Source organism: Emydura macquarii, unplaced genomic scaffold, assembly GCF_026122565.2.
Source record: "Emydura macquarii macquarii isolate MOO-44397 ecotype Brisbane River unplaced genomic scaffold, CSIRO-AGI_Emac_v2 contig_1786, whole genome shotgun sequence".
NCBI lineage: Eukaryota > Metazoa > Chordata > Testudines > Chelidae > Emydura > Emydura macquarii.
In genome coordinates this window covers 83,226-109,590 of record NW_027131923.1, presented here as the reverse complement: position 1 = coordinate 109,590, position 26,365 = coordinate 83,226, and the positions used below count along the sequence as shown (strand labels likewise).

Genomic DNA, 26,365 nt, shown 5'->3' with positions numbered 1-26,365 from the left:
TTGGGATGGCATATTTTTGTTCCTCATTTTACCTAAAGGATTATTTACAGTATAGATCCACCACCATAAAAAGAGAATTCCCTAAACTTTGTTTCTTCAGCTTCTAATATGACTCCTCTAACCAAGTTAAAAAAGCTTCTAGCATTTATTATCCTCCAGTAAAGAAAAAAAAAAAAAAAGAGAGGCCCAACCCACTGTACAAAACAATACAGAAACAATATCTTTGACTGGACCACCTTCTGTTGGTGAGAGACAAACTTTTGAGTTAGGGCTTGTCTACATTGGCGCTTATGCTGGCAAAACTTTTGTCGTTCCGGGTTTTTTTCACACACTGACAACGAAAATTTTGCTGGCATAAGCACCAGTGTAGACAAGCCCTTACACAGAGCTCTTCTTCAGGTCTCAAAACATGACAGACATCTGTAAATGATTCAGCAATGTTAAACTAATAGCTACCATACATGCAAAAGGCATCTCTCACTGTGCATCAGCTAGGGTTAGGTACTATCCGTTACAAGTGAGATTATGGTGAGATTATTTTTACATTTGTATGGTACTTGGAAGAATTGTGCATTGCCAGACATGGTAAGTGAAGTCCTCCATTTATTCTCAGACAAGATACACTGCTACATTTACCAGCAGTACGTCTGAACCTGTTTTTGTGGGAGCACCATCAGGTGAGAAAGACTTGTTCAATCTCTTTACCAGTTCAATCCTTGGCCTATGCTGATGCTACCAAGAAGTACGTCAATCACAGCCAACTGAAGTGATTTTTTGGTCTATTTGATTGTCCAGGAAGAAGTCACATAGGCCAGGGCATGGCAGTCATATGATAATGCCTTTTTAACATTACTCAGGTGGGTCAGATTGGAACCAGCGATCTAGAGGTGAAAGGCTCTATAGTTATATTGCCATCAGTTCTAAACTGTCCATTCCATCTTTTCTATGACAATTTATGTTCATAAGTCACTCAGGGTATGTCTACACCACATCTAGGAGTGAGCCTCCCAGCCCAGGTCCACAGATTCATGCTGGGGCCCTAAAAATAGCTGTGTAGACATTGCTTTGACATCGCAATTTGGGCTGGAGCTCAGGCTGTCAAGCTGGGGTGGGGTTTGAGAGCCTGGGGAGTCCCAACATCTACACAGCTATTTTTAGCTTACTAGAGCTAGCCCCACTTGCACAAATCTATGCTGGGGACCTGGGCAAAGAGGCTCGCTCCCAAATGCAGTATGGACAATACTCAAGAGCTTTTGAAAAGCCAACCCTTTATTCTCACAACTCCAAATTCCAATGCAATCTTAACTACGAAGTTGCTAAATCAGTGCTAGTACAGTGGGGCTCTGGTCCTTGACCCAGGCTCCTAGTGCTACGGTAATACGAATAATAAATAAAAAACAACAAGAAGATATTTTAAGGTTTTGAAAAAATGTCCTAAAGCAAAATTCAGCCCTGGTAAAAAAAAAACACACTGATCAGAATGGAGTTTTGTCTGTTTACATCAGGTCTGAAGGTGGACCCCATTCTAAAGTTTGTAGTGAAGAGAATAATTCTCACCTGAAGTGCTTGTCTTTTCTAATGAAGTTGTATCTGAGAAAGAAATATAACCATAGTAGTAAAAAAAGAATGAAAAAATTATAATAAAAAGGTAAAACATAGGCTAGATAAGTCTAGATATGAGATATGTTAATAAAATCTTGCCTGAAGTGTTAATGGAATAGGTGATAAAAGTACCAATAGCCAAGTCTGCCAAAGGGGGAAGAAGGAAGGTAAGAGGCATAAAATTAGTGCTTTAATTTTTTTGTAAGAATCTGGGACCAGATTTTTAATTACTCCCTAAAACTAGGGACAGAACTATAAAAGCTCAAGCAAGATCCAATGTAGGCACCTAGAAGTAGCCAAATTTTCAAAAATATTCAGTACCCAGAAGCTGACATTGAGAACAATAAATGTTGAGCCCTTTTAAACATCTGACCACTAACTAAGTGCCTGAATGGAAGTTGTTACTAGCTGAGCTCTTTTGCTAATTTTGTCCTTTTTTTCCCCCCTAGTACTCCTACAAGAGAGATTAGTCTGGTTTAGTCTGGTCAGTAGCAGTGGACTTCCCCACCACTATTCTATTGCAGAATACAACCATGCCTGTACAGCCCTGCCAATCTAGTCCTGTGACTTTCTTGAAAAAATATGCTCATTATACTGGATTGTGGCAAACTATCTGCAATATGGATTGTCTATTGTACCTCAAATTAACTGTATTTGCTAACAAATGAAAAAGGATGCAAAAAATACTTCAGCTTTATACATACATGAAACAAAATAAAATTATATTATCACAAGCCATGAAACAGAGAAATGCAGAGAAAAGTTGTTTTTTAAAGTCAGGGATGTGGGCAAAACTTATTTGTGAACAAACACCCACATTTTAAAAGTATTTCCACACAGTACAGCGTAGAAGTAAATAGTGTTCAGAGGGCAACCTAGCTCAGATGCACCATGTGACACCTCAGTGACAACTTTAAAGGGCTCTATACAACAACAACTTGTCAATCTGTCAGAAAAGACCACTAAGTTCTCCAAGGTGTTGCTAACAAAGCGATAGTAAAAGAAACAAACATGATAAATGTATTAAAAAATAATGATTACATCAATTAAGAGAGAATTGCACACAAGACATAAGCAACCTATTTCATGATGCAAAGGAGGACAAAAAGGCTTCTGTTTCAAAGGTTACATTATTTTGGAAATAAATGTATTTGGCCTACCCTCTTACAATCCCTTGTATAGTACCCCCTTACTTCTTGCTCATGGGATTAACAGGTCCTTCAGCTATAAGGATTCTGATGAATTATGATTATAATTCATTTTCTAAAACATCTGAGTAATCCAAAAGCAGGGATTAGAACTGGTGTAGGATATAGTCTCAGCTGGCGGTGGGACAAGGGGAATATTCCGTTAACAACCAATACATGAGGCATTAGTATGAAAACTGCACTTTGGCCTCAGCTACAGAATTTTGTTTAGAATGGGCATTCTGTTAATTGGGAATATGGCAGAAGGGGGACCAATTCTGCCCAGCAAAGCTGTCTTTTGTAACAAAAATACATACATATATAAAATTATTCCTTTTTAAAAAGTAACAGATGGCAAAAAAATGTTTCAATAAGTGTTAAACAATAAACAGTGAGTGTGTGCTTGTACATCAATTTTATCCACCCACATTCTGCTATAAATAATATTTTAATAGATGATACTCCTCCCTTCTTTCTGAACATCCTGAAGTGGTTTTTGGTTGTTTTTACACAGCATCAAATGGCAGGTATTTCTATCAGGTGTGTATGTGGGCAGAGAATCTCCACCTTATCTTCACCTCCCTTTTCCTTCCCCCATTAATTATTCACTATTTAGTGGGCTGTCAAAGGCTATTGGCTAGGCAACTTGAACCTATTATTCCATTCCTGAGAGTTACTGCTATAAAACTGAGAATAGCAGAGTTTGTCTAGATGATACAGACAATATTATGCACATGAAAACATAAAACTAGACTGATGATATATAGTGGCTTATTTACACAGTAGCTTCTCTGCATTACTTCAATTATCATGAGGTGGACATTTATCTGCCATGCATTTGCAATAATCAGTACATTACAGGTAGTGATTTTCTTACCAGATATGATTACTGAAGAATTTGCAACTGGTGATCTGGAAGATACCTCATTTACTGTAGAGGAAAACACACAGTTTATTAGAGGAAGCTGAATCTCTTCAGATAAAAATACAACTGGTTTTTTTTTGGTCTTCCATTCAATGGTGATAGCTGGGAGTATTCACCAGTAGAGGGCAATATCTACCTGCTAAAAGGACTTTAGCAGAACCTCTCCAGTTCCAAGAGAAGAGAGAGATACAAAATCTCTTTTGGAATACCAATACAATCCTTAGGAATATAGGATCTCTCTGAGACACCCATACTAATAAAGAAAGTATCTTTTCTATGGAAATTAGACAATTTGCATTATTAAGTGTAAAGAAACCTCAGTTCATTTTTGCTGGACATGATATCTTGAATTAAACTAAAACAATAATTATGAAATATATCTAAATAGACAATATCCTCAGCGATATTAAACTATCCTTCTGTTTTATGGCAGTTTTTCCCCATATGGCTTGCTAGTTTTAGCAAATATTCTGCCCTATTGATAAAGGAAAGGATATTCTCAAGGAAAAAATCTAACATATTATGGGCCAGATCACTTTAGTTTCACAAATACAGTAGACCTATTGAAGTCAAATTGACTTCAGTGGAGTCATCGATTTAACTGGTTAAACCAAGTATCGATGTTGTCAGATAGAACTATCTGAGTGAGATAATCAGGATTTGGTTCCCAATTTGGGGGCCATGAAATGTGACATGGTGAAAAGTGCCTTGTGAGTCAAATTTGTACGATTCAATATGAAGTATGAAGAACTACTATTTATTTACACTAAGAGCTCAAGCAGCCATAATGTTCCCTGGTGCAAAAAAACAGATACCAGTTTAAGTCCTATAGGATATAGAATCATAGTCAAGTTACAATATTTAATCCCGTAAGAAGTGTGTTCTAGAACTTTGTGTTCTAGAGTTTTCCATGGAAATGTTTTTTAATATTATTGTGATTAGACATAATGCCATTTATAAAACACTTTCTAACTCCACATTGGTCTTTATGGAGGTTCCTTAAGATGTAATATTATTTAAGTAATATGTAGAATTAATTCTGTGGAAAATGTAGTGATGAGATGCTAAACAAAACAGCTTCTTGTGAAGGTGTAAGGAATACTATATATTTTTTCTTCTTCTTCTTATCCCAGCAGCTGAGGTTCCCTCCATGCAAGGATCCAACATCTTCATCTGTCCAAAGCAGCAACTGCTTACCATCTTCTTTGATGCAATTCATCCATCTCTTCCTCAGATTTCCTCAGGGTCTCTTTCCTGCCACCCTCGCCTGCCATACTATCTTCATCAGGTGGCTTTCATTCATCCTCTGCATGTGTCCAAACCAGTGGAGTAACATTTCCTGGATTTTGTCATCCACATTATGGACTTTGACTTCCATCCTAATACTTTCATTTTGAAATCTGCCTCTTCATATAACTCCTCTTACGATGCAAAGACATCTCATCTTAAAACACCTGTAGGCATTGAACTTATGGTCTGTTTATCGCCCATGCTTCTGCACCATACAGCATTGCAGGGTGCAATACTGTTCTCTACAGTTGGGTTTTTCATCTCAGTGGCATATGCTTGTCATACACAACCCTTGAGATGCTATTCCACCCTCTTCTAGAACTCCCCAATCATTTTCAAACTCGTCACCTTCCATGACTCAACTACTAAGGCACTTGATTTGCTCAGTCTGATTTAGTTTCACTCAGTAATCTCAATGTTCATTTTCCTGTGGCACCTCTAATGACCCACATGTCCTCAATCTTAGTTATGGTCATTTTCATCCCTTGCCAGTTTAAGATGGTCATACTAGTGGCTTACTATTTCCATTAGGTCTTCTTTGGGGATGTGCATATAGCAAATTTTCACCTTTCCTCATTGGGATCCTCTTGCCCATCAATATGAGAAACAGCAGTGGACTTAGGGCCAACTATTGGTGCAGGCTGACTTTCACTTCAAAAGGATTTGTTGTACCAAAACATGTTTGGATCACTGTTTTAGGTGATCTATATAGGTCACTCACCATAGTCATTAAATCCTCAGACATTTCATATTTCAGCACTGGTGTCAGAATCCTTCTGTCCACTCTATTATGTGAGTTCCTAGGTCTAAAAAAGCCCAGAAGCTGTTCTGTTGATGCTCAAGCTGCTTCTCTATCCCTTGCCGAACTTCAAACATGTCATCTGTCCTTTCCAGTAGCCAAACTGTTCTTGTTCAAGGAGGGGTTCCACCGTTCTCCTAATCCTACTATCCAAGATGTGTCCCAGTATCTTCATCCCATGTGACAATAGCTTTATCCCTCGGTAGTTTCCACATTAATGGATGTTTTCCTCTATATGTATTGGGATCCGGATAGATTTGTACCAGTCTTTAAGAATTCTCTTGTCTTGACATGCAGCTTTAACCACGCTGCTCATCCATCTTATGCCTCTCTCACCCAAGACTTTCGCCAGGTTCTCTGTTACTTCATCAGGTCCCACTGCCTTACTGTTTTTCATTTCCTGAACTGCATTTCTCATCTCCTCTGTTACATCAAGCTCAGGTACCACATGTTGGCAACTCCACCCTAAAAGGGTTAGCCTCATTTAAGATATATTTTCCACGTCACCTTCACTTGTTCAGGAGTTACTAGCAGTCTCCCCGATCATCATTTACAAATGGTGTTACAATACCATCCTCCTTCCCTCTGCATCTTATTTTTGCAGTGCTACTGATCTTTTTGCCAGCCTGCTGGGGGTTGTTTACAAGCTAGGCATACAAATCATCTAGGACTCTCTCTTTGGCCTTCTTCACTGCCTGTTTGACTGCTCACTTTGCTTCTTTGTACCTATTTTCATTTACATTCAATAGAGTCATTTCTTTTTCTTTAAACTCCATTATCTTTTTTCAGAATGCTACTTGCATGTCATCAATCCATCAACCCTCCTTTCTTTCCCTGGCTTTTCCCTATCTTTATTATCCATAAACCTCTTCCACTGCCTTAGTCCAAGTTCTTTTGAGGTGGTTCCATTCCTTTTCAGCCAGATATTTATCCTGTACTGCTTGCACAAACTTCTCTGCCACACTTCCTCTTAACTCCCATATTTTAATCTTGTTTGTTTTGAGCTTAGTTGCCTCCTTGTCTAACACTCGGCTGGAATTTTTGCCACAAGAGGTTTGTGTAAATCAGTGCTATATCATCTCGCTAGGTATCACTTTACAGTCCATAACCCAACTCCGCTGAGATTTCCTCACCAACATCATATCAATGTGGCTTTTTTGTTTCCACCATTGAAGTATGTAACCAAATGACTCACTCTCTTTTGAAACCATGTATTGGTTATCATCCATTGGTTGGTAATACAAATGTCTGGTAGCACTTTCCCTTCCTCATTTACAGTGCGTAAGGTTATGTTTTCCTAAACACATTTCATACCCCCCTTCTGGTTTTGCCTGTGTGTGCATTCAGATCACCCAGCCCCTCAGGGCTGTCCACTAGTGCCTGCAAGCCTTGAAGGAAACTCTTCTTTTCTTCTTCATCACATTCTTGTTGAGGTGCATACATTAATATCGCAGACATGATTCACTCTTTAACTTGGACGCATACAGCCATCAGTCTGTCACTTACTCTAGTAACTTTCAAACACCATCTTCTTCAGCTCTTCTCTCACAACCACTGAACTCCGTTACACCCCTTTTGTCACCCACATGGAAAAGTTTTCAATCTAAGCCCAATTCCTTCCACTCTTTCCTGTAGACATAGAACATCGACATCTCTCCTTACCATCAGCTACTTCTATACCTTACAATATAAGTTATAAAATGTGAATTAATTATTAAGATGGAAACAGCTAAGTAAGCATTTTAAAATCAATCTGTGGGATTTAAGTGGGTGAGAAGGGGAATTATGGTCCAGTATGCATGCAAGCTAGCACAAAAAGGAAAATCTGTTTCTTGCACAGGCTTGCTCACCGCAGACCCAATCTTTCAAAGTGCTGAGTACCTCTTGCTGAGATCCTCACTTCCAATTGAATTAATGGGCATTGAGCATACTAAGCTCCTTAAAGCATCCCGCATCATGAAATGGTTAGCATCTTGCAGGGTAGGGTCCATTAAACGCACACCTCTTTTGCTCCCTACAATGGTTTTGCTACCATGAAAACAGCTATGCAAAGGGAACATGCTTGAGAGGAGCAAACAGATGAGCAGCAGCATCCTTTTTATTTAAAAAACAAAACCCGCACATGTTACTTATTCATATTCTCAAAAGACTAAGGCCCCCTACTCAGGTCACACCAACAGAAAACCATATGGACACATTTCTACTTTCACCTCTCCCCCTCATTCAGCCCACTGTGTGGGTTTTGTAATGTTTATCACGTCAAGACCCATTAATCACTGAATGCATTTGAATACATAAACAGCCAGTTATTCACGGAGCAATAAACTAGAAGCCAGTCCCAGATCTGGAGGCACCACATGCAAAGGAAGTGAGCATTTTCTTCTGGATCACAAACCTGCATGCATTTCTCCTACAGCAGGGTGAGAAGTATGGCTAGGTGGGGTTTTCTATTTGTCAAAGTGCAGGTTCTGGCCCATTATTAGTATTTTATATTCTAATTTGCCACATAATCATAGAAATCATTAGTTTCTGTGTTGTTCAAATTTTTGCCATTTCTCAGCAGAAATAAAACAAGCAGATCTTTCTGGATAAACATAAATAATACTTCTTACATTAACAGATTTGTGAATATCAGTTTAAGACTGTGTAAATAAAAAATAAAATAAAATAAAATGCATAATTCAAACTCTCTTAAATTTTTCAAGTCATCTCCCACATTATTGTACCTAAGATCTAGACAAAGTTTATTTTGAGAAAGCTAAAAAGTCCAGTCTAAGATCTCCTCAGGGCTGACAAAGAAAACAAAATTTGATAATAGTGCGAAGCAGGTAGGATTTTCCCCTCAGGTTATTAATTTGTTGAGAAAAAGAAAGAGAAAATCCATATATAAATAACTGATTTCACTGTCTCCTCAGATCTTTTTCTAGAGTAAAAGAGTACGGTCATCTTGAACAACACAAGATTTACAATGGTGGTTTTAGTATTTTCAACAAGCAGAGATTGCTACATGAGGATCTCATCAGCTGTGTGTAGTCTAAAGAGAAAATAGCGTTCTTCAGATTGGTATGTCTCTCCCTCTGTACAAAAGAAAAAACAGCATTTTTCCAAGAGATTTTTTAAGAAGAGCCAATACCACAAACTGAGCTGAGATGGAGTTATGGTCAATAACATTCCTTATTAAATAACAAAAGTAGTAACTCCTGTTACTACTGTGCTGTGCTGATACCACTTTGCACTGCGCCAGCACAAATAGGTCCTAAAGCCACGGTACCCACTCCAGAATTACCTCCCTGTGCAAGGATAGGGAGAAGTCTTCCACTGGCATAAATCCAGCTTAGCAGTTTTTATACCACTATCTTCCATACTGCCACAGTATAAGGTTTACCTGAGGAATAAGATTACTTACACCTCACCAGCACCCAGTTCCCATAATGGCACCCTGAAGCAAATGGTAAACAATGTAATTTAGAGCGACTCTAAGCTGTAGGGAGGACAAATTTGTTAACGTTGGTGAGGCACATAGTACCTAGCTAGAAAGATAACACTGACATCCCTAAGGCTCTTGTACTGTCTCATTTTGCTTCCTATTCATTTTAACTGGAGAAACTGAAGTTGTCTTCATAGCTCTAACCTTCCAAGTCTGACTTTCCAACTCACAATTTTCTTCTAGTTCTACACTAAATTGAAAATTTTCAAATTTCCACTGCAAAAGTCCATATCCAAAAAGAGAACTATGCAAAATTTCTGATTTTGAATAGAACTTGAATAGAACAGCTTTTAACACAATTCAGGACTACTTCAGCCACATCTCTGTGTCCTCCGTTCATGTCATATTTTACAAACTAGGCTAGGGCAATATTTGGATGGAAGTTTTGCAAGGTACACCGTGGTAATTGAATAGGGAACACAGTCTTCTGTGGCTCGTACTTGGCCAATGCCACAGAATGATGTTAGTGGGTTCTGTGTTGCGTAGTACCGAAATCTAGCTGATAAAGACTGTATGTTATTAAGATATATATATTCTAATGCCAGAAGGGACCACTGTGATCATCTAGTCTGACCTCTCACATAGCACAAGCTGTAGAACTTCCCTGAAATAATTCCTGTTTCAATATCTTTTAGGAAAAAAAAATCAAATCTTGATTTACAATGGCCAGTGACGGAGAATCCACTATGACCCTGGAGAAGTTAATTACCCTCACTGTTAAAAAAGTATGACTTATTTCCAGCTTGAATTTGTCTAGCCTCAACTTCCAGCCATTTTTACACTTTTCTTTGCTAGATTGAAGAGCCCATTATCAAATATTTGTTCCCCGTGTAGGTACTTATTGTCTGTAATCAAGTCATCTCCTCTTTGTTAAACTAAATCAATTGAGCTCCTTAAGTCTATCAGTATACTTTACTGTATACAGACTAAAAACACGGCTACCCCTCTGGAACTCTACTATAAGGTTTGTTTTCCGGTCCTTCAATCATTCTCATGGCAGTTCTCTGAACCCTCTCCAATTTATCATCATCTATCTTGAATTGTGGACACCAGAACTGGACATAGGATTCCAGCAGTGGTTACAACAGTACCAATTACAGAGGTAATATAACCTCCCTACTCCTACTCAAGACTCCCATTTATACATCCAAGGATTGTGTTATCCTTTTGGGCCACAGTGTTGTACTGGGATCTCATGTTCAGCTGATTATCCACCATGAACTCCAAGTCTTTTTCAGATCACTCCTTCCCAGGATTAGAGTCCCTCCTCTTGTAAGTATGGCCTCTATTCATTATTCTTAGATGTATACACTTACATTTGGCCATATTAAAGCACGTTTGCTTGCATCCAGCTTACCAAGAGATCCAGATTGCTCTATATCTTTGATCTGTCCTCTTTATTATTTTCCATTCCTATAATTTTATGTCGTCTACAAACTTTAACAGTAATGATTTTATGTTGAGATATCAGGTCATTGATAAAAGATGTTAAATAGTGTAGAGCCAAGAACCAATTCCTGCGCACAGGTCCCTACTGTTAAAAGATCATTTTGTCTCACAGGAATATTATGTGAGCAAGTTAGGAACAAAAATTTAGACTGATCTTAGAAAATTTAGATCTGATCAAAATAATTTCTGCTGAAAATTTTCCCACTGAAAAATACAGTTTAATCAAAATTGAATTATTTTGGTGGCAAAATGTCAATTCCAACAAAATAATTCTATCTTCCAGCAAGAACTGTCGAAATAAAATTTTGTTTTGGCTTAAAAATACAAACTGAACACAATGGCATTTTATGTTGAAATGTCAATTTCAGATGGCAATTTTCATTTTGTTCCAAATCCTCTCCTCTAATTATTGCAAGGAAATAGTTATCAGTTCTTACTACATTAGTCATCAACAGTGGCTCTGCAGCAGTGACCTTCCATTTGTATTTAGTGTTACTATGACATTACCATTGAAGTAGAAACACCTGCCATGACTGAATTTCAGAAGCCTTGCTCATGAACTAAACTGAACAGCCCTAACACAGAAAGACCAATGCAGATACTATTCTAAATGGCTAAAAGAGGCACTCCAACCACAGATAGCTATAAAATAGGTACACTTAAAGTCATGTTAAATGCTCAGCTTCATATTTAATCCAGTTTTTCTGGTAAAGGCAAAGTGCTGTGAATAATGAATAAACTACCACAATTTCTGTCAAAGTGAAAATCCTGTCGCACAAAATAACAATAATGGTGAGGAGTAAAAGCCCAACCCTGAAGTTCTTCCACACATAAAATCCTGTTGACTTTCCATGCAGATGGGATCCTCAGGCACATTTGATATTTTCATAGCAGTTTTAGTTTTGCCTCTTAGCCCCAGTGCCTCTGGTGACTTAAAGATGACATTATGGAAGAAAAGATGGGTTCGTTGTCACTGACTGTTGGGGAGAAGTGGATGGGAGACAACAGCAAAGGTGCTTGTTCATCAGGAGCCCATTTCTTTTTGTGACAAATTAATAGTGAAAAATGGCCAGCTAGTTCTAACAGATTTGAGATTGTACCAAGCAGACACAGAAAAGGTAGATTAGTATCTTTATCCCTGCTCTGACATTACATGGTCTTTCGAGAGTCACTGTAAATGCAGGGAGTTCTCATTTAAACAAGCCCCATTTGAGTGCACCTCTGACATAGCCTAGGGGCTGAGGTGACTCTGATTACCTCATCTTTTCTGGTAGGCTGATTTTCAAAGAGCAACTTTGATGTCACAAAAGAAGGAGGACAATGAAAAGCAGTAAGAGAAAGAGAAAGGTCAAATTTAAGTTCTAATGGATACAAAGCACAAGGTATGTGAGTCATCAAACAGGCTCTCTAAATTCACAGATTTTTTCCCATGTTTAGTCATCTTGTTGAAACACAAAGGTTTCTACAGGTTTTTAAATTTCTAAATTCAAGAAAAAAATAGCAATAATAATGACAAGCTAACTTCTTTTTTTAGCCCCAATCTGGAAAAGGCTCTCTGTCTTACTTGTTTCATGTTCTTTCCATCTCCTCCATTGTACAGTAATAAATGTAGCAATAAGTCCCAAAGCAATTCTTTCCACTCAACTTGTAAAGCACAATTGAAATCGTCACTTGGGAGGGACTTCCCTTCACAAGCCATGTAGAGGCCAGTAACTACACAGTAGCTGCATTCCAAACCTCTGAGCAAGAGGTGGAGTCTCAGACTCCATTCCCGCCTCTCAAGTATTTGGAGATGTCAGTAAGAATAAGCAGGGGTCTCAGAGCCTGGGCTCCAGCCCGAGCCTGTATGTCTACACTGCAATTTTATATCCCTGCAGCCAAAGGCCCGTGAGCCTAAGTCAGCTGACCCAGGCCAGCTGCAGTTGTGTAGCAGGTCTTTTATCACAGTGAAGATGTACCCTTTACGGGCTTCACAGAACCAAGAAACAGTTCTGGTTGACAGCTCCAGATTGAACTGTGAGTCAGGCTGAAGATATCCTCTCCCTTGGGCAATCAGGGCAGAGCAGGTTTGTATAGATTACTCACCATTTCCAAGTTACCCCACTACTGACAGATTCCATTGTCCCCACAAACCTGGCCTCCTCCCACCCCCTGCAGTAATGGTTGCGGTAAAGAAGAGGGAGGGGGCTGCACAGAGAAGAGGACACCAGGATACAGTCTTGAGGACTGGACAGGAAAGCCTGGATGAAGCAAGGTGCCTAGATATAAACTGTGAATTGTGTTCATGTAAAGGTATGTGATTAAAATCAACAATTTTTAGACTCCTAGTGGCAGCTTCCGTATCTATGAAAAATAACATATGTATATGACACTGATTCTCTGAGTGAGCCAGAGACTGTAAGCCATACTTACTTTCCTCTGTCTGGTTTGAAATGTACTTAATTTTTTTATTTTTATTTTTTTAGATTTATAAAAGCCATCTCATGCTCTCTGTGGCATAGAATTTGTAGGCTTGATTCTCTACCGCCTGGCATCTACTGACACCTGTGCAAAGTGCAAATGCTTTACAATTTTGATTGTCTGAAATAAACTGAAGATCCCGGAGTCTGTGTGATTAAACAGGAGGCAAGAGTCACATTTGTGCCACAGACATAAATGTAATTTTTTGCAGAGCAACACTAGACTAGGGGAAGGGAATAGCTCCTGATATCCTGGTCATGATCTTGGAGGCTATTGGAAATTCTTTTGGGCCCTAGAAACGAAAGCCTGGGGCTCAACAGGACTTTCCCGGCATATGCTGCTCTGGGCTGCTGTGGGCCAGGCCAGGTTTGAGTTCAGGCACTGGAACTTAAAATAGGGAGCCTGTCTCTCCAGGGCTCTCAATGCCCCTCCTAATGAGCCCAGGAGGCATGGAAGAGAAAATTGCCTTATTTTAACACAGAGGGAATAAGAGGGGAGGGGGAGCATAGAATGGGATAAGAAGCTTGGGGATGGGAGAAACTGAAACAGGAGACTAGGGGAGGAAGAGGGGAAACTGGGATTGGGAATCGGGGTGGGAGAGACTGGGACTGGCTGAGCAGGATACTGGGATTGAGAACCAGTGGGGCAGAGAGATGGAGAAGGGGGAAGGAGAGAGATCTGAAGAGAACTGGGGTCCAGGGGGAGAACTGTAACTGGCTGGGCAATGAGAATGGGACACAGGGCTGCGTGGGGGCGGGCACTGAGATTAGATGAGGAGCTTGGGGTGGGAACTGGGACTGGGAGCCATTAGGACTGGGGAATATGGGCTGGGGCGGCGGTAATAACTAAATGCCAGAGGAAAAGGAGAAACAGATTGGATGAGGAGACAAAGGGGCAGGCTGGGATTGGGAGTGGAGTGGGAGGACTGAAAGTGGGAGACTGAGAAAGGATGTCCAGAGGGGGAGACAGGACTGGCTGAGCAAATATACCAGGACCAAGATGAGAAACTGGAGGAGTGGAGATTGGAACTGTCTAAGTGAGGAGAATGGGACAAGGAGCCTGGATAGGGAAGAGCCAGCACTGGGACAGGGATAGATTGGAGAAAGGGCACAAAGGACCAAAGATTGGGAGGGATGTGCGAAGCAAATGGGTCTGTAGCCACTAGAAACCTCTGTCTCTCATCATTTACCTACTGCCAGCAAATATCTGTGAAACCCACTGGCAAAGTTTCTCTTCCCCCTCTAGTGCTGCTCTACGTAGTAGAAGATGACAACCTACTATTGCTATCAGTTACTCTGTTAGCTCAAGTAGCAGAGGACTGTGCAGTGGATCTAAAGATTCCAAACCTGCTGATAAGCCATGTGGGTGTCAATATGATGCCAAATGATGGAACAGCCCCTGTGAGTTGAGGAGGTGGTATTATCTCCATTTTACTGATGGTGAACTGAGGCACAGAGAGATAGCTAAAAAATACCCACTAATTTTGGAGCCCAATTTGAGAACCTCAAGCAGGGCTGGATTTACACTTTATGCACCTCTAGGTGCAGCATCTTCAGTGTCCGTCCGTCTCCTCCTCCCCCCCCCCCCCACACACACACAGCTGACCTTCATGTTTTCCATGTGTGGGGGGTGGTGATGGGGGAGGAGGAGGCATTGGGGCAACCGGCTCAGCCAGCTCCGGGCAGAGGCAATATACTCACCCCTGCGCTCCAGCTTCTGGCCTGGTCAGGGGGCAGGGCTTCAGGGGGAAGAGGAGCAGGCAACAGGGCCAGAGTTCCAGCGCTCATGTGGGGCCCCAGGACAGAGGAGGAGGAGCAGGGGGAGGGGCCAGAGTTCCAGCATTCATAAGGGGCCTCCAAATTGGCCAGCGCCCCTGGGCATGGGACTCGTTGGCCTGTGCAGTAATCCGCCATTGTTTAGGCACCTCTAGAATGCTGACGCCTCTAGGCACGTGCCTTCTGTGCCTAACTGGAAATCTGGCCCTGAACTACCTGGTTCTTGAACTACCTTAGCCATGAAACCATCCTTGCACTTCCTACAATCCCCTGCCTCATTACAAAAAATTAGGCAAGGATTGCCTATAGGCAACATCTTTCTTTACGACCAACTCTGATTCATCCCCAGAGCAGGTCCATCTTGTGCACTGAATGATGCAGGGGACCTGTATTAAAATGGTAATTAATTAAAGATTATTTCATAAAGCATACACATGGCGGGGACATATTAAGGTTTCATTTCCTTCCTTTTGCGTGCTGGACTTTGCAACATTAATAATGTTCTTTTAACATAGTTCATCTGTAATTTTACAACTATATTACAAGGGATGACTATGCACTATTCTTGTTGTATATATTTGCACATATTTGAAGGAAGGGATTATAATTTTACAAATAACTGTTGCAATGATGGGCTAGAAAGAGTTTTTGGGAGATCCTGGGAGCACTCAGTTAAAATTCTGTCACCAAAATGGAGAGTTAGGATGATTTGCCTGCCTCTGACAAAGGAAACCACTCTGGATACTGCTAGACCTTCCCTGTCAGAAATGATTTAGTAACAAAGCTCAAAAAAATACTTCTGAAAAAACAAATATTTTGTTTTTGAAATGTACCAGTTGCACCAAAGGGCAGATATTTTCTAAAAATATCCCAGAGAAGGAGACCTTCTATAATGTCTCATCTCCATTCCTCCCACCACTAGTGCCCCTACACATATACCCCTCCTAATTACACAAGTGGAACACTGTTATATTTTCAATATTACTGGCCTAGTGGATAGGGAAGAAGCAGCAAACATTATTTATCTTTAGTAAGGCTTTTGACAGAGTCCCACATGACATTCTCATAAGCAAATTAGGGAAATGTGGTCTAGATGAAATTATGGTGAAGTGGTTGAACAACTTGTTGAAAAGACACACTCAAAGAGTAATTATCAGTGGTTCATTGTCATACTGAGAGGATGTGTCTAGTAGGGTTCCACAGGGGTCTGTCCTGGTTCTGGCACTATTCAATATTTTCACTGAAAATATTGGAAAATGGGGTGGAGAGTGTGCTTATAAAATATGAAGATATCAGGCTGGTAGGGGTTGGAGAATATGATTCTCATTCAAAATAATCTTGAAAAATTGGAGAAATGGATTGGTCTGAAATCAACAAGATGAAATTCAATAAAGACAAATGCAAAGTAATACACTTAGGAATGAAAAATTAAATGTACAACTAAAATGGGGAATTACTGGCTAGGCAGTATTACTTCTGAAAAGGATCTGTGGGTTATACTAGATCACAAATTGAATATGAGCCAATAGTGTGATATTACATATTGTTTGTCTAAACAACCAAGTATAGTTTTTCTTTTTTAAAGATACATTATGAAGATTAACACATTCAAACTTTTCTTCACATAGAACTTGCTCAACAGATGAGATAGTTGAGATTATGTTCTTTTATGGAGAAAAGAATTCATGAAATTAAAAGCAATATCAAAATACGGAGGTTATGTATCTGTGATCACACCAGCATTAAGCAAAAACATTTTTTTTAGTTGTGACATAATGGTACTTACCACATGGCAAAATGTTGCTCTCTTCTAATGTGTGATTATAGACCCAATTTTTCTTTCTCCAGCCTATAATATTACCATCTTTGCAGTCAGATTTTTTATCTGCTTTATCCCACATTCTGAACATGTACAGCTCACCAACCATACCCATGGCAGATGATGTGGCTGATGGTTGTGAACAGCCAAGTAAAATCTGCCCATCTGCAATAAGGTCTATTTTTTTAACCAGTTTTTGGCTTCTTTTTTCTGTTCCATTTATAAATAGTTTCATCTCCTTGTATTTACTTCTCCATTCTATGCACACTTGGTACCAGGTATCCACATTAAGTTTCTCCGTTAAATTTATTTGGATGCCAAATATCCAAACTGTCAATTTGTCATGGTCTCCTGTAAGTCCAAGTTCATAGCTATTTGCAGAGGTAGTGCTATCAGCTCTTTTTATATTGTATACAAAAGCTGTCCAGGGATTATTAGAAGTCACTAGTTTAAGGTTCACACAGACTGTAAATTCTTTCAGGGTAGGCACTTGAATTCCTGGTGACAAAGACCAAGCATCTTCACATGCAGTCTTAAAAACGGCTCTGTATCGTCCCAGGAAATCATCCTGAGCTAAATAAAGAAATGGTAACTTTTAAATAAATTATTTTATAATGACTTTTTAATATATCATTGTAGTGACCACACGTATTAATATTTCTAGATTATTTACATAAAATTTGCCTATACTACATTTTAAGAAATTTCCTTTTTTTCCTTCATTTTCTTGATTGTTGTTGTTGATCTGTTCCACCTGCTTGTAAAGGCCTTGAGATAGTACAGCTCCTATGTGAATATTTAAAGCATTGATCCTGTAAGTTATTCCACAATCGCCCAGTGACTGGGGCAGCTTGAAAGGTCAGTACCTAATTGTATCAAATTTAAATAATAAAAAATTCAAGCTGAAGTAATTATACAGCTCTAAATGTCCTTCAAATCTCTCCATAAGACTCACCTCTGTTGTGATGCCTAAAAAACCATGACTGATTACCATTGTTTTGCAGGTGGCAAGCAGTTACTTATAGTGCAAAACTTCATCATCGTACTGTTACCTTATCTTCCCACTTCCGTCTGCAACCTGTTTCTTGTGTCCACTGGTTGTTTCTATCATAAACAAAGACTAAAGCTCTTTGGAGCAGGGATAGTATTTTTACTTCTTTTCTATATAACATCATGTACAATGGAGTCATGATCCCTTACTGGTAGCCTGAGGCAGCGTACACAACACCAGTAAGAAATTATAATCATCATCAGAGTTGATAGCTCTGGTATTTTTCTCTTAGCTCAGAAAACCAACCCTCTTGCATCTGAATGCAGAATAATTTGGCAAAACCAAACACAGATATCGGTCACTATCCAAACATGCTCACCTTTCCAAAGCTAGTGTCACTCTGGCACTTATGTGTAATGAAAGTATTTGCACAGAAATCTCTTACTATGCTTTTAATAATTTACCTCAATGAATAAGCAGAAAGGTAATTAAATAGTGGTACCTGAGATTACCAGTTTTTTACCTACACTTAAAATCTGTGTAATAATAATGGTTGGCAAAAATGAGTTTTCAATGGATTCTACTGTAGTAAAGCACTTCACTTCTTCATGAATGTGAAGCACTGACTCTCAGTCTAGACATCTCTAACTGACACAGGAGCTTGGAGTCTCAGCATTTTCCCAAACCATGAATTTGCAATTGAATGTGCCCAAGCACCAACAGAACTACTGGATACATGCAGATATTTTCAAAGGAATATATTATTTTAAATGACTTTCTAGTTAAGTGAAAAATAGTGTTACATATTAAATACATGTATATTCTTTGAGTTTCTGCAATGATAATCAAGTGCATAATAACCGACATGCAGATGCAAACAAATGCAAATATTCATTCCACCATTGTTAGGGCCCTGGGCTGGGATCCAGTGGAGTAAGGTGGGCCCGGGTCCCTTTAACCCATGCCACCCCACCCCTGTTTGGTGCTCACTCCTGCCTGAGCTCCTTAGGCTGTTTGGTGTTTACCCATGCCTAAGGCTTGGGCCCCTGAACTTATTCACTGCTCTACCCTGTCTGAAAGTTTGAGCCCTAGAGACTGCTAACTTCCCCTTTTGCAGGCTGCCATTTTAGGAGTGTGCAGCAAAGAGGGTTGGCCTCACTCCAAGACTGACAGCAAGGGAGGGCCCCACACGCCAACATGCCTACAAGACCTCACCACCTTTTTCCAAGACACACCCAACAACAAGAGTGGCACAGAAGCTGTTCCATTCTCTCTATGATGTATTGCTATTAAATAAGTTGCATTTTTATTTTTCTCACCCACAGCTAATGAAAAATTACTTATACCTGATGTCCTGATTAACAATAAAGAAAGAATGCAGATGTAGGATTGGATATTCAAAAGTGCTCAGTTATGACCTAACTGCTCCCATTGATGCTATGGGAATTTTACCGCTGATTTCAATGGGAGTGCAATTTGACCAATTATAAGCATATGTGAAAAAAAATCCCACCCATAAAATTAATAATGATTAATCATATGTATATATCACACACACTATCAATGTTGCATGAGTAAGGAAAAAGATATCTTACCTCCGTTCGATGTTGCCAGAAACAAGTGAAGTAAAATGATAGCTAGAGAAATCTTGAATTTCAGTAAAAGCTCCTGGACTCTGCCAGCACAGCAGTGCTGCACTCCACAGGCAATCATTCTAGAACACACAACAGAAAAAATCATATTCTATAACAATGATCAGCAAAAGGACAGGATTGTGGACATTACATTAGGTGATACTTCCGAGACATGGATGTAAATCTTTTCAACTCTGCTATTTCTACCCAAATGGGGTTGACACGCTTCCTGTAGAGGGTTAGAATTTGCCATGACCCAGAAATTCTTGTAAAGTGTCTCTTTTTCTGCTATAACCAAAAGTTAAGTTTATAGATGTGCACTTATTGTAATTAGGAGATTAATCTATGTAATCTATTACAATGTAGAGTAAACTTCATAACACTACTTTTAATACATGTAGCATTTATCTGTAATATATATATATCAGATATGCTACAAACCTTAGGACTCTTCAGCACACCAAAATTATACATATATTATATATCTCTTCAAAAATTTTAGGTTGTAATAAGGTTCATCCTATTTGCAGAAAGTGCACATTTGTAAACTTATCTTTAGAATAGAATAGATCTGAAAAGTAGGCCGTTACAAGCATTCAAATTAATGAAAATATTTGATTAGTATAAAATGAATAGTTACTATGGATAAACACTGCCAGACAAGTACTGGTAGCAGGAGCTGGGAGCAGTGCAAAGCTATTTCAGACAGTGAGAGTTGCTTGGTGCTCAGCATTTTTGAAAATCAAGAAAATCTATTTAGATGTTTAAAACTTTAGGCACTTGTTTTTTAAAATCTTGGCCAGTGACTATGTATTCCCCTTAGCAGGTACTTGTAAGAAAGCACTGATATCAAAAGGTCTACCAGGATGTGTTAATAGGATTGTTATTTGGGAGGGGAAGGTTAAATGTATTCACCTTGAAAAATGCCAACTGCTCTAAGATAGAGGGGTTGGACCAAACAAAAGAAATGAGAAAGAAAAAGTGGTTGGAAAAGTGTGGAAGCAATCTGTATGTATTACTCAAATATATGGTGAAGTCTAATACAGAACATACACATTAGCCCAAAAGTCTTTAATTAGAGCAACACAACATGAACATCAGCCAGTGATTCCAATAGCTATACAGTATCCAGTATTTCTAGTGCAACAGAAATCCCAGGGTAACTGGGAACAGTGGGTTAGGCAGATTGGTCAGGATGATTAAACTAGCATACCGTACACATTTTGGAGACACTGGATGCAGTTTATCATTTGAAATATCATCCCTCCTAAAACATTCTGAAGAAATGTTCATAAAAATATTGGGACTGGAAGAAGTTAAGTACTGCATATCATCGGTAATGTTGTCATGTGGGCTACAGATATTAAACAACACAAAGAAAAGCCCTTTAGAAGAAAACACAGTTGAGCAAAGAATAAGAGCCTATAAAACTGAACAAAAAGAAATATCAAATTAGAATGGCAGAGTTAGCTAACATAAATCATGAGTCTTAGCAAAGATAGGTTGAAACTAGATAAAAATTAAAGTAATTCAAGAAATATCAGAACCTAAAGACAAACAAGCACTTCAGAGATTCACAGGAAATGTATTCCAAGTTGGACTTCTACGCTTACAATTTCTAAAAATAAAACTATATATTTGCATTTGATTGACCTGCAGAATAACTTTAATTGTCCCAGGACTGATTATGAAGACCTTTGTGTTTAAATGCTTTTATGTAAGTAACCTAGGAATGTTATCAGTTGGTAAACTCCAAGGATCTTGGTGCCATTATATATTTTATTATTTATTTGTATTTGTAAATAAATTAGGTGCCCATCCAAAAGTTGTGGGTACGTGGCCATTACCTTGAGACACATCAAATTTCCTCAGACTACCTCTTCCCCTAACAAAAATCAAGCTGTAAACCAATACCCCAGTTTAATAGGTAAATCCCTTCCTCTGTAAGGCAAAGGATTTACCCCTAATGATGTTCTCAGACAACAAACTCAGCACATACAGATTGTACCATCAATCAGCTGTACTACCTAGCGACCAACAGTTGAAATGTGAACTTCCCTGAGCCCTAGGAACATCTGAAGTGGCATCCAGAAGATTAGTCAGAAATCCTCAACAGTACTGGAGGAAATCTCCTATTGTATGTCACATACAGTACTAATGTATAAGGTTCCTACCGTAACCTCATTCAATTCCCTCCTTAACATTCATCTGTGCTATAAGACATAAAAGAAATTGGACAATTAAGATAAAGTACTAAGACATGTATTTACTCCCAAACTAAATATCACACTACTGTACAAATTGTATGCCAGTAGCTATGACTAAATATTGAAATACAATTTGTACAGTATGTGATAATTCACTCATTTGGAAACAATGTTTTCTAGTAATAAGAATACATTTGCAGCCTGAGAACACAAGTGGGTGTTCTGGCTTGTGCATCATTACTAGTAATAAAGATTCTGAAAGTTAATGGAATTGCAAAGGTGTAACTGAGGACATAATTTGGAGACAGCAGGGTTGCAGATAATATGTGAGGATAGAATTTGGCTTATAGTTTAGTATTTGTGATCATCTAGGAGAAGGAAAGAAGTCAGCTTGACTCTCAGAGCCCAGGCTGAATTTGCAGACTTGGCAGTTAGAACAACAACATATTTTCATTTTTAAACTGAACACATATGATACAGAATAACCAGACAGAAGCTTCTTGTGATGCGGTGTATCAACTCCATACTGGTTAACCGTGGGTTAACAGGAACTGAGCTCAATTAGGCCACTGGATAGCACCCGGCAGGGTACAAGGCATAGGGTTACTATTAAGCCGATCTTTGACCAGGCTGGCTGGGTTTTTTATGGATTTGCCAGTTGCCAGAAAAATAATTTAATCTGACGGGTTGGTTTTTGTTTGTTTGTTTGTTTTTTTACATGGATCTAAAGATTCGCATTATTATCACAATGCACTGGGGTATCTAATGTTAGCAGTTTCTGTGTCCAGCTAAAGATGCTCACAATGTTCCCACTTCCGTAGTTTAAGCAATAAGAGATCAAAACTGTTGAAAATACACCATCTCCCCACCAATACACAAGCACACCATGCAAGTATATGTGAAAGAGGGTTTGAGTCATACGAGAATGAGGAGATGTGCAATGTTACAATCTTATCTATATGTGTTACCTCTCTATGTACTATAAGTGGCTGTTGAAGAGGGTGGGTTGCGGAGTTGCCTTGTGGTTGGAATTGCAGCAGGCTTGACTTCTTGTGGGGCAAGGGTGGCATATTTTTTGCATTTCAAAGTTGGTACCCTAGTTAGGCATAACTGGTGGTCAAGCCCAGCTAAGGAGGAGCTGGGTCTTCAAAAAGAAAGGAACACAAGGTAGTGTGAAAGGAAGGCTAGGGAAGAGACCCAGCTTATCAGTAGAGAGGTTTCCTCTCTTAGGCTAAAGGCAGAGAAAGCCTGGGAGACCTGAAGCCAGAACTGCTGGGTCCTGAGCCAGGAGAAAAGCTGATAGACTGGGGACAGTGAAACGTGGGTCCAGAGGTGGGCTGTCTTGAGCGAAGAGGCAGCTGAAGGCATTGAAGCCCAAGTGGCAGTGATGGTAAAGTCTAAGGTGCATTTGGACTGAAGTTTGAGGGGCGGCAGGGAGAGAGGGAGGAACTCTGCTGTCACTCTCATGATAGCAGGGGAGTAGAGACCTGTAAGGAACAGGAAAGCTCTTGCATGATGAGAACACCACCCAGGGAAAGTCTTGGTAGGAAGAAGTCCCAGGAGGTGGCAGCAAGGAGTCTGGCAGTGTGTACTTTGACTGCCCGTCCTAGAGTCTCTGGTCTGGAACCCAGTGTAGAGTGAGAGCCTGGATTCCCCTACCAGACACTGGCAAGGTGGCATAAAGCCCCTGTGAAGGCCATATGGTCTACTGTAAGCCCTGAGAAAAGAGCATATGGACAACTGGGCCCTGAACTGAGGGCAGCAGACTGAACCGAGGGATCAGATGCTTACTTTTGTTGTACTCTGTTACCCCAGAAGGGGTGGGTCTAAAGTCGTAACATGGCTGGACGGATGGGTCACAAGACACAGCAGAGGGGAGGAACATCTGCTATGCCACATCTAGCCTGCGATGAGCAAATCTCTCCACACTTCTATGCACAATTGCAGAGCAGCCCAAATGTGTTAGAGAACACAACATCCTGCAGGTGCTGAACTAATGAACTCTGGAAGAATCACCAAGGATATAGCTGAGTATATTTAAACTACAACTCTCTGTTGTTCTCAAATAATGACATTTAACATGATTATTAGTACTTCTTACAATGTGTTGGTTGTTTGAATAAGAGAAGACCATTAGTTATTGCCTTATTATGATGCAATAGTGCCATCCACTGCTTTCTCTAAACCATGTGCCATATTGTGCCAGCACTTTTTAAATAGAATAGGAATTTTCTAAAGAGATTTTGCTTTTTGGATAAAAGTACATTTCGAGTGGGCTTCAGACCAATTCACTCGCTCTAGATGAAACAGATTATATTTACAATGAATATTACTGTCCTGCACTGTATCATACTTTCTGTGAAACTGAATGTTAAAAGTTACATAAAGCCTTTGAGGTTCTTTTTGAATACACCAAAGAATATGAAAACCAGTAAATTTCTCTTTTTTGTACTCTTTACACTTTAAAAAATAAACTACTGGGATCTTGTTATACTATGTCCAGTTTTATCCAGAAACTTTTCACCATTTTAAATCATTGCAAACAGGGGTTTACATGGAAAATTCTGACATTCTTAGTGGTCATTCATTCATACATAAGCATGTTGTTTACTGTTACTCTTTAATCTGTTTTGTTCTAATCCTGCACCCCATACTTAGAAAGAGCCCTATTAAAGACCTTTGGTTTTAATACAAATATTTTTCAACATTACAGAATTGTTTAAAAACTCCATACAATATTTTTCATACCTTAAAATAACATTATTGTAATGTTAAAGTTTGTAGCTCTTAATACAAATTGTAGATCTTAATACAAATTGTGTTAATCAGATATATTTCTTTATTTTATTGTTTTGATTATTCGAATATTAACTTTGTTAGCTTTTATTTAAACTGTTAAAAACGCAACTGGAGCAGAAAGAGGCCACAGGAAAACAAATCAGATTATATTAACTCAATACAGTTTTAAAATAAAAGTAGAATATTAGCAGTGATATGAAAAGGACTTGGAGTGAAATCCTGGCTCCATTGAAGTCAATGAGGCCAGAATTTCACTCTTAGTAACCATATTGTATTTCAGTATGTCTCCAAAAGATCACTCACATATGGACATATTTAGCACTTCCTTACATTGCAGATATTTTTCTCATTCTTCTGGAGTTATATTGCAATTTGATAGGTTTTCTTTGTCAAAGTTGGACGTGTTGGAATAGTAAGCCTTTTCTGTCGCATTTTTGTGACAAACAGCCTGTATTACTCAGCTGCAAGACGTAAGGAGCAAGACAAATGACAGCAGCTGGTACTGGACAGGTATATCTCTCTTTCTCAGTGCTTCCCACTGCACTCTCCAGAATAAGAATATCAACTTCTTCCATCAGCTCCCTTTATTTTCCAGATTGGCATCAGAAAGTAGTAACACTTCTAGTTTATTTTTAAACTTTGGCTGAAGAAAGATAGATGTAATGGGGAGGATGCTTATGTTGGAAAGTCTTACGTCACTGTTAAACCTGGCACATGCACCGTCCACTGACTTAACAGCAGAAATAACACCATCCTTTTAAAAATGTTGTCCTAAGTTGTTGTTTTGTGGGTTTTTTCAGTCTTTTCCAGAAGACAGTAAAAGGGTTATTTGAACGATACTCTGTACAGTGTTTTCTAAGGCTGCAAACTGAGACATACAAGAAATCTGTAAAAATCAATTTATCTTATGATAGAATACCACCTTTTCCTTTGGTTTCAACAATTGTTTATATGTCCTGGGTGTGTGTATGTGTTTCAACTAGTCTATTCAACATGTAACAAGTAAAGTTTAATTTAACTGACATTTCCTATTTCAATTTGTCTACAAGTATAATGTATTTTTCTTCATTTTTAAACTTTTGTAGGCCATTTGTGAATGGCTAAAATTGATGCAAAGGATGTTTAAAACTTTGTTTTTAAGAAAGCTGTATCCTAACACCTAACAGCAGCAGTGAGCATAACTTATGCACAGCACTGTAATCCCTCTCAAAACATTGCTAGTGATAATCAGGGGAAATAAACCTTGGGAGAGAATCTATATTTTGATTTATTCTAGGATATTGGATGGTCTCTTGAGAAATGCAGAAATGCCAAGTACAGTGGGCCAAGTTCTGCCTGAATTACACTCATGTAACTCTGAAGTTTGAGACATGGTGTAAACAAACATAAAATTCATATGTGGAGTTCATGAGTGTAATAACCTACTTGGTGTTTTTCCAATAAGCATCCACTCAGTGACAATGATACTAAGTTTAGGTTCATGAAAGTCTCTATCTGAGTGACTGGTGTCAGACACAATTAAAAAAAAAAAAAAAAAAAAAAAGGAAACAAGGGCTGTTTCATTTGAATCAAAAAGACTGTTCATTCAGCCCCTTCACTGTTGTATTTCATGACTTTAGGAGCACGTAAATCTGTAATTAACCTTAATATGGAACTAATATAGGATTTTGCATTATTTTAACATATTTTATATAATACTAGAAGTGCGGTTAGTGCTTTTCCAGAGACAAAGACCCCAATTCTGAGTTCCTGCATTCTTGCACTCAGTACAGAAATGGGGCACTGTTCAGCCTTAAACCACCTTTGTGTCTCCTTTTATTCTAAGGCCCTTCTGGAGATTCTCTCTTTCTCCCTACCTTGCATACCCCCCTATGCTAGGGAATGAGAGAGGGGGCAGCTTACAGTTATTCCACAAGCTCTACACTTGACCAAGAAATCACC

At 39.1% G+C, this 26,365-nt stretch overlaps 1 protein-coding gene across 1 annotated transcript in view; it reads right to left on the bottom strand.

Annotated features, from left to right (window-relative positions):
- Nucleotides 1-24,774, bottom strand: part of ADGRG2 (adhesion G protein-coupled receptor G2) — a 78,032-nt gene extending 53,258 nt beyond the window's left edge. The window contains exons 1-5 of the mRNA XM_067556470.1: nucleotides 24,755-24,774; nucleotides 19,380-19,498; nucleotides 16,761-17,366; nucleotides 3,667-3,720; nucleotides 1,558-1,590 (exon numbers count right to left, since the gene is read on the bottom strand). Coding sequence (XP_067412571.1) covers nucleotides 1,558-1,590; nucleotides 3,667-3,720; nucleotides 16,761-17,366; nucleotides 19,380-19,498; nucleotides 24,755-24,774 — 832 coding nt within the window. The remainder of the gene's footprint in view (nucleotides 1-1,557; nucleotides 1,591-3,666; nucleotides 3,721-16,760; nucleotides 17,367-19,379; nucleotides 19,499-24,754) is intronic.
- Between the last annotated feature and the right edge of the window lie 1,591 nt (nucleotides 24,775-26,365).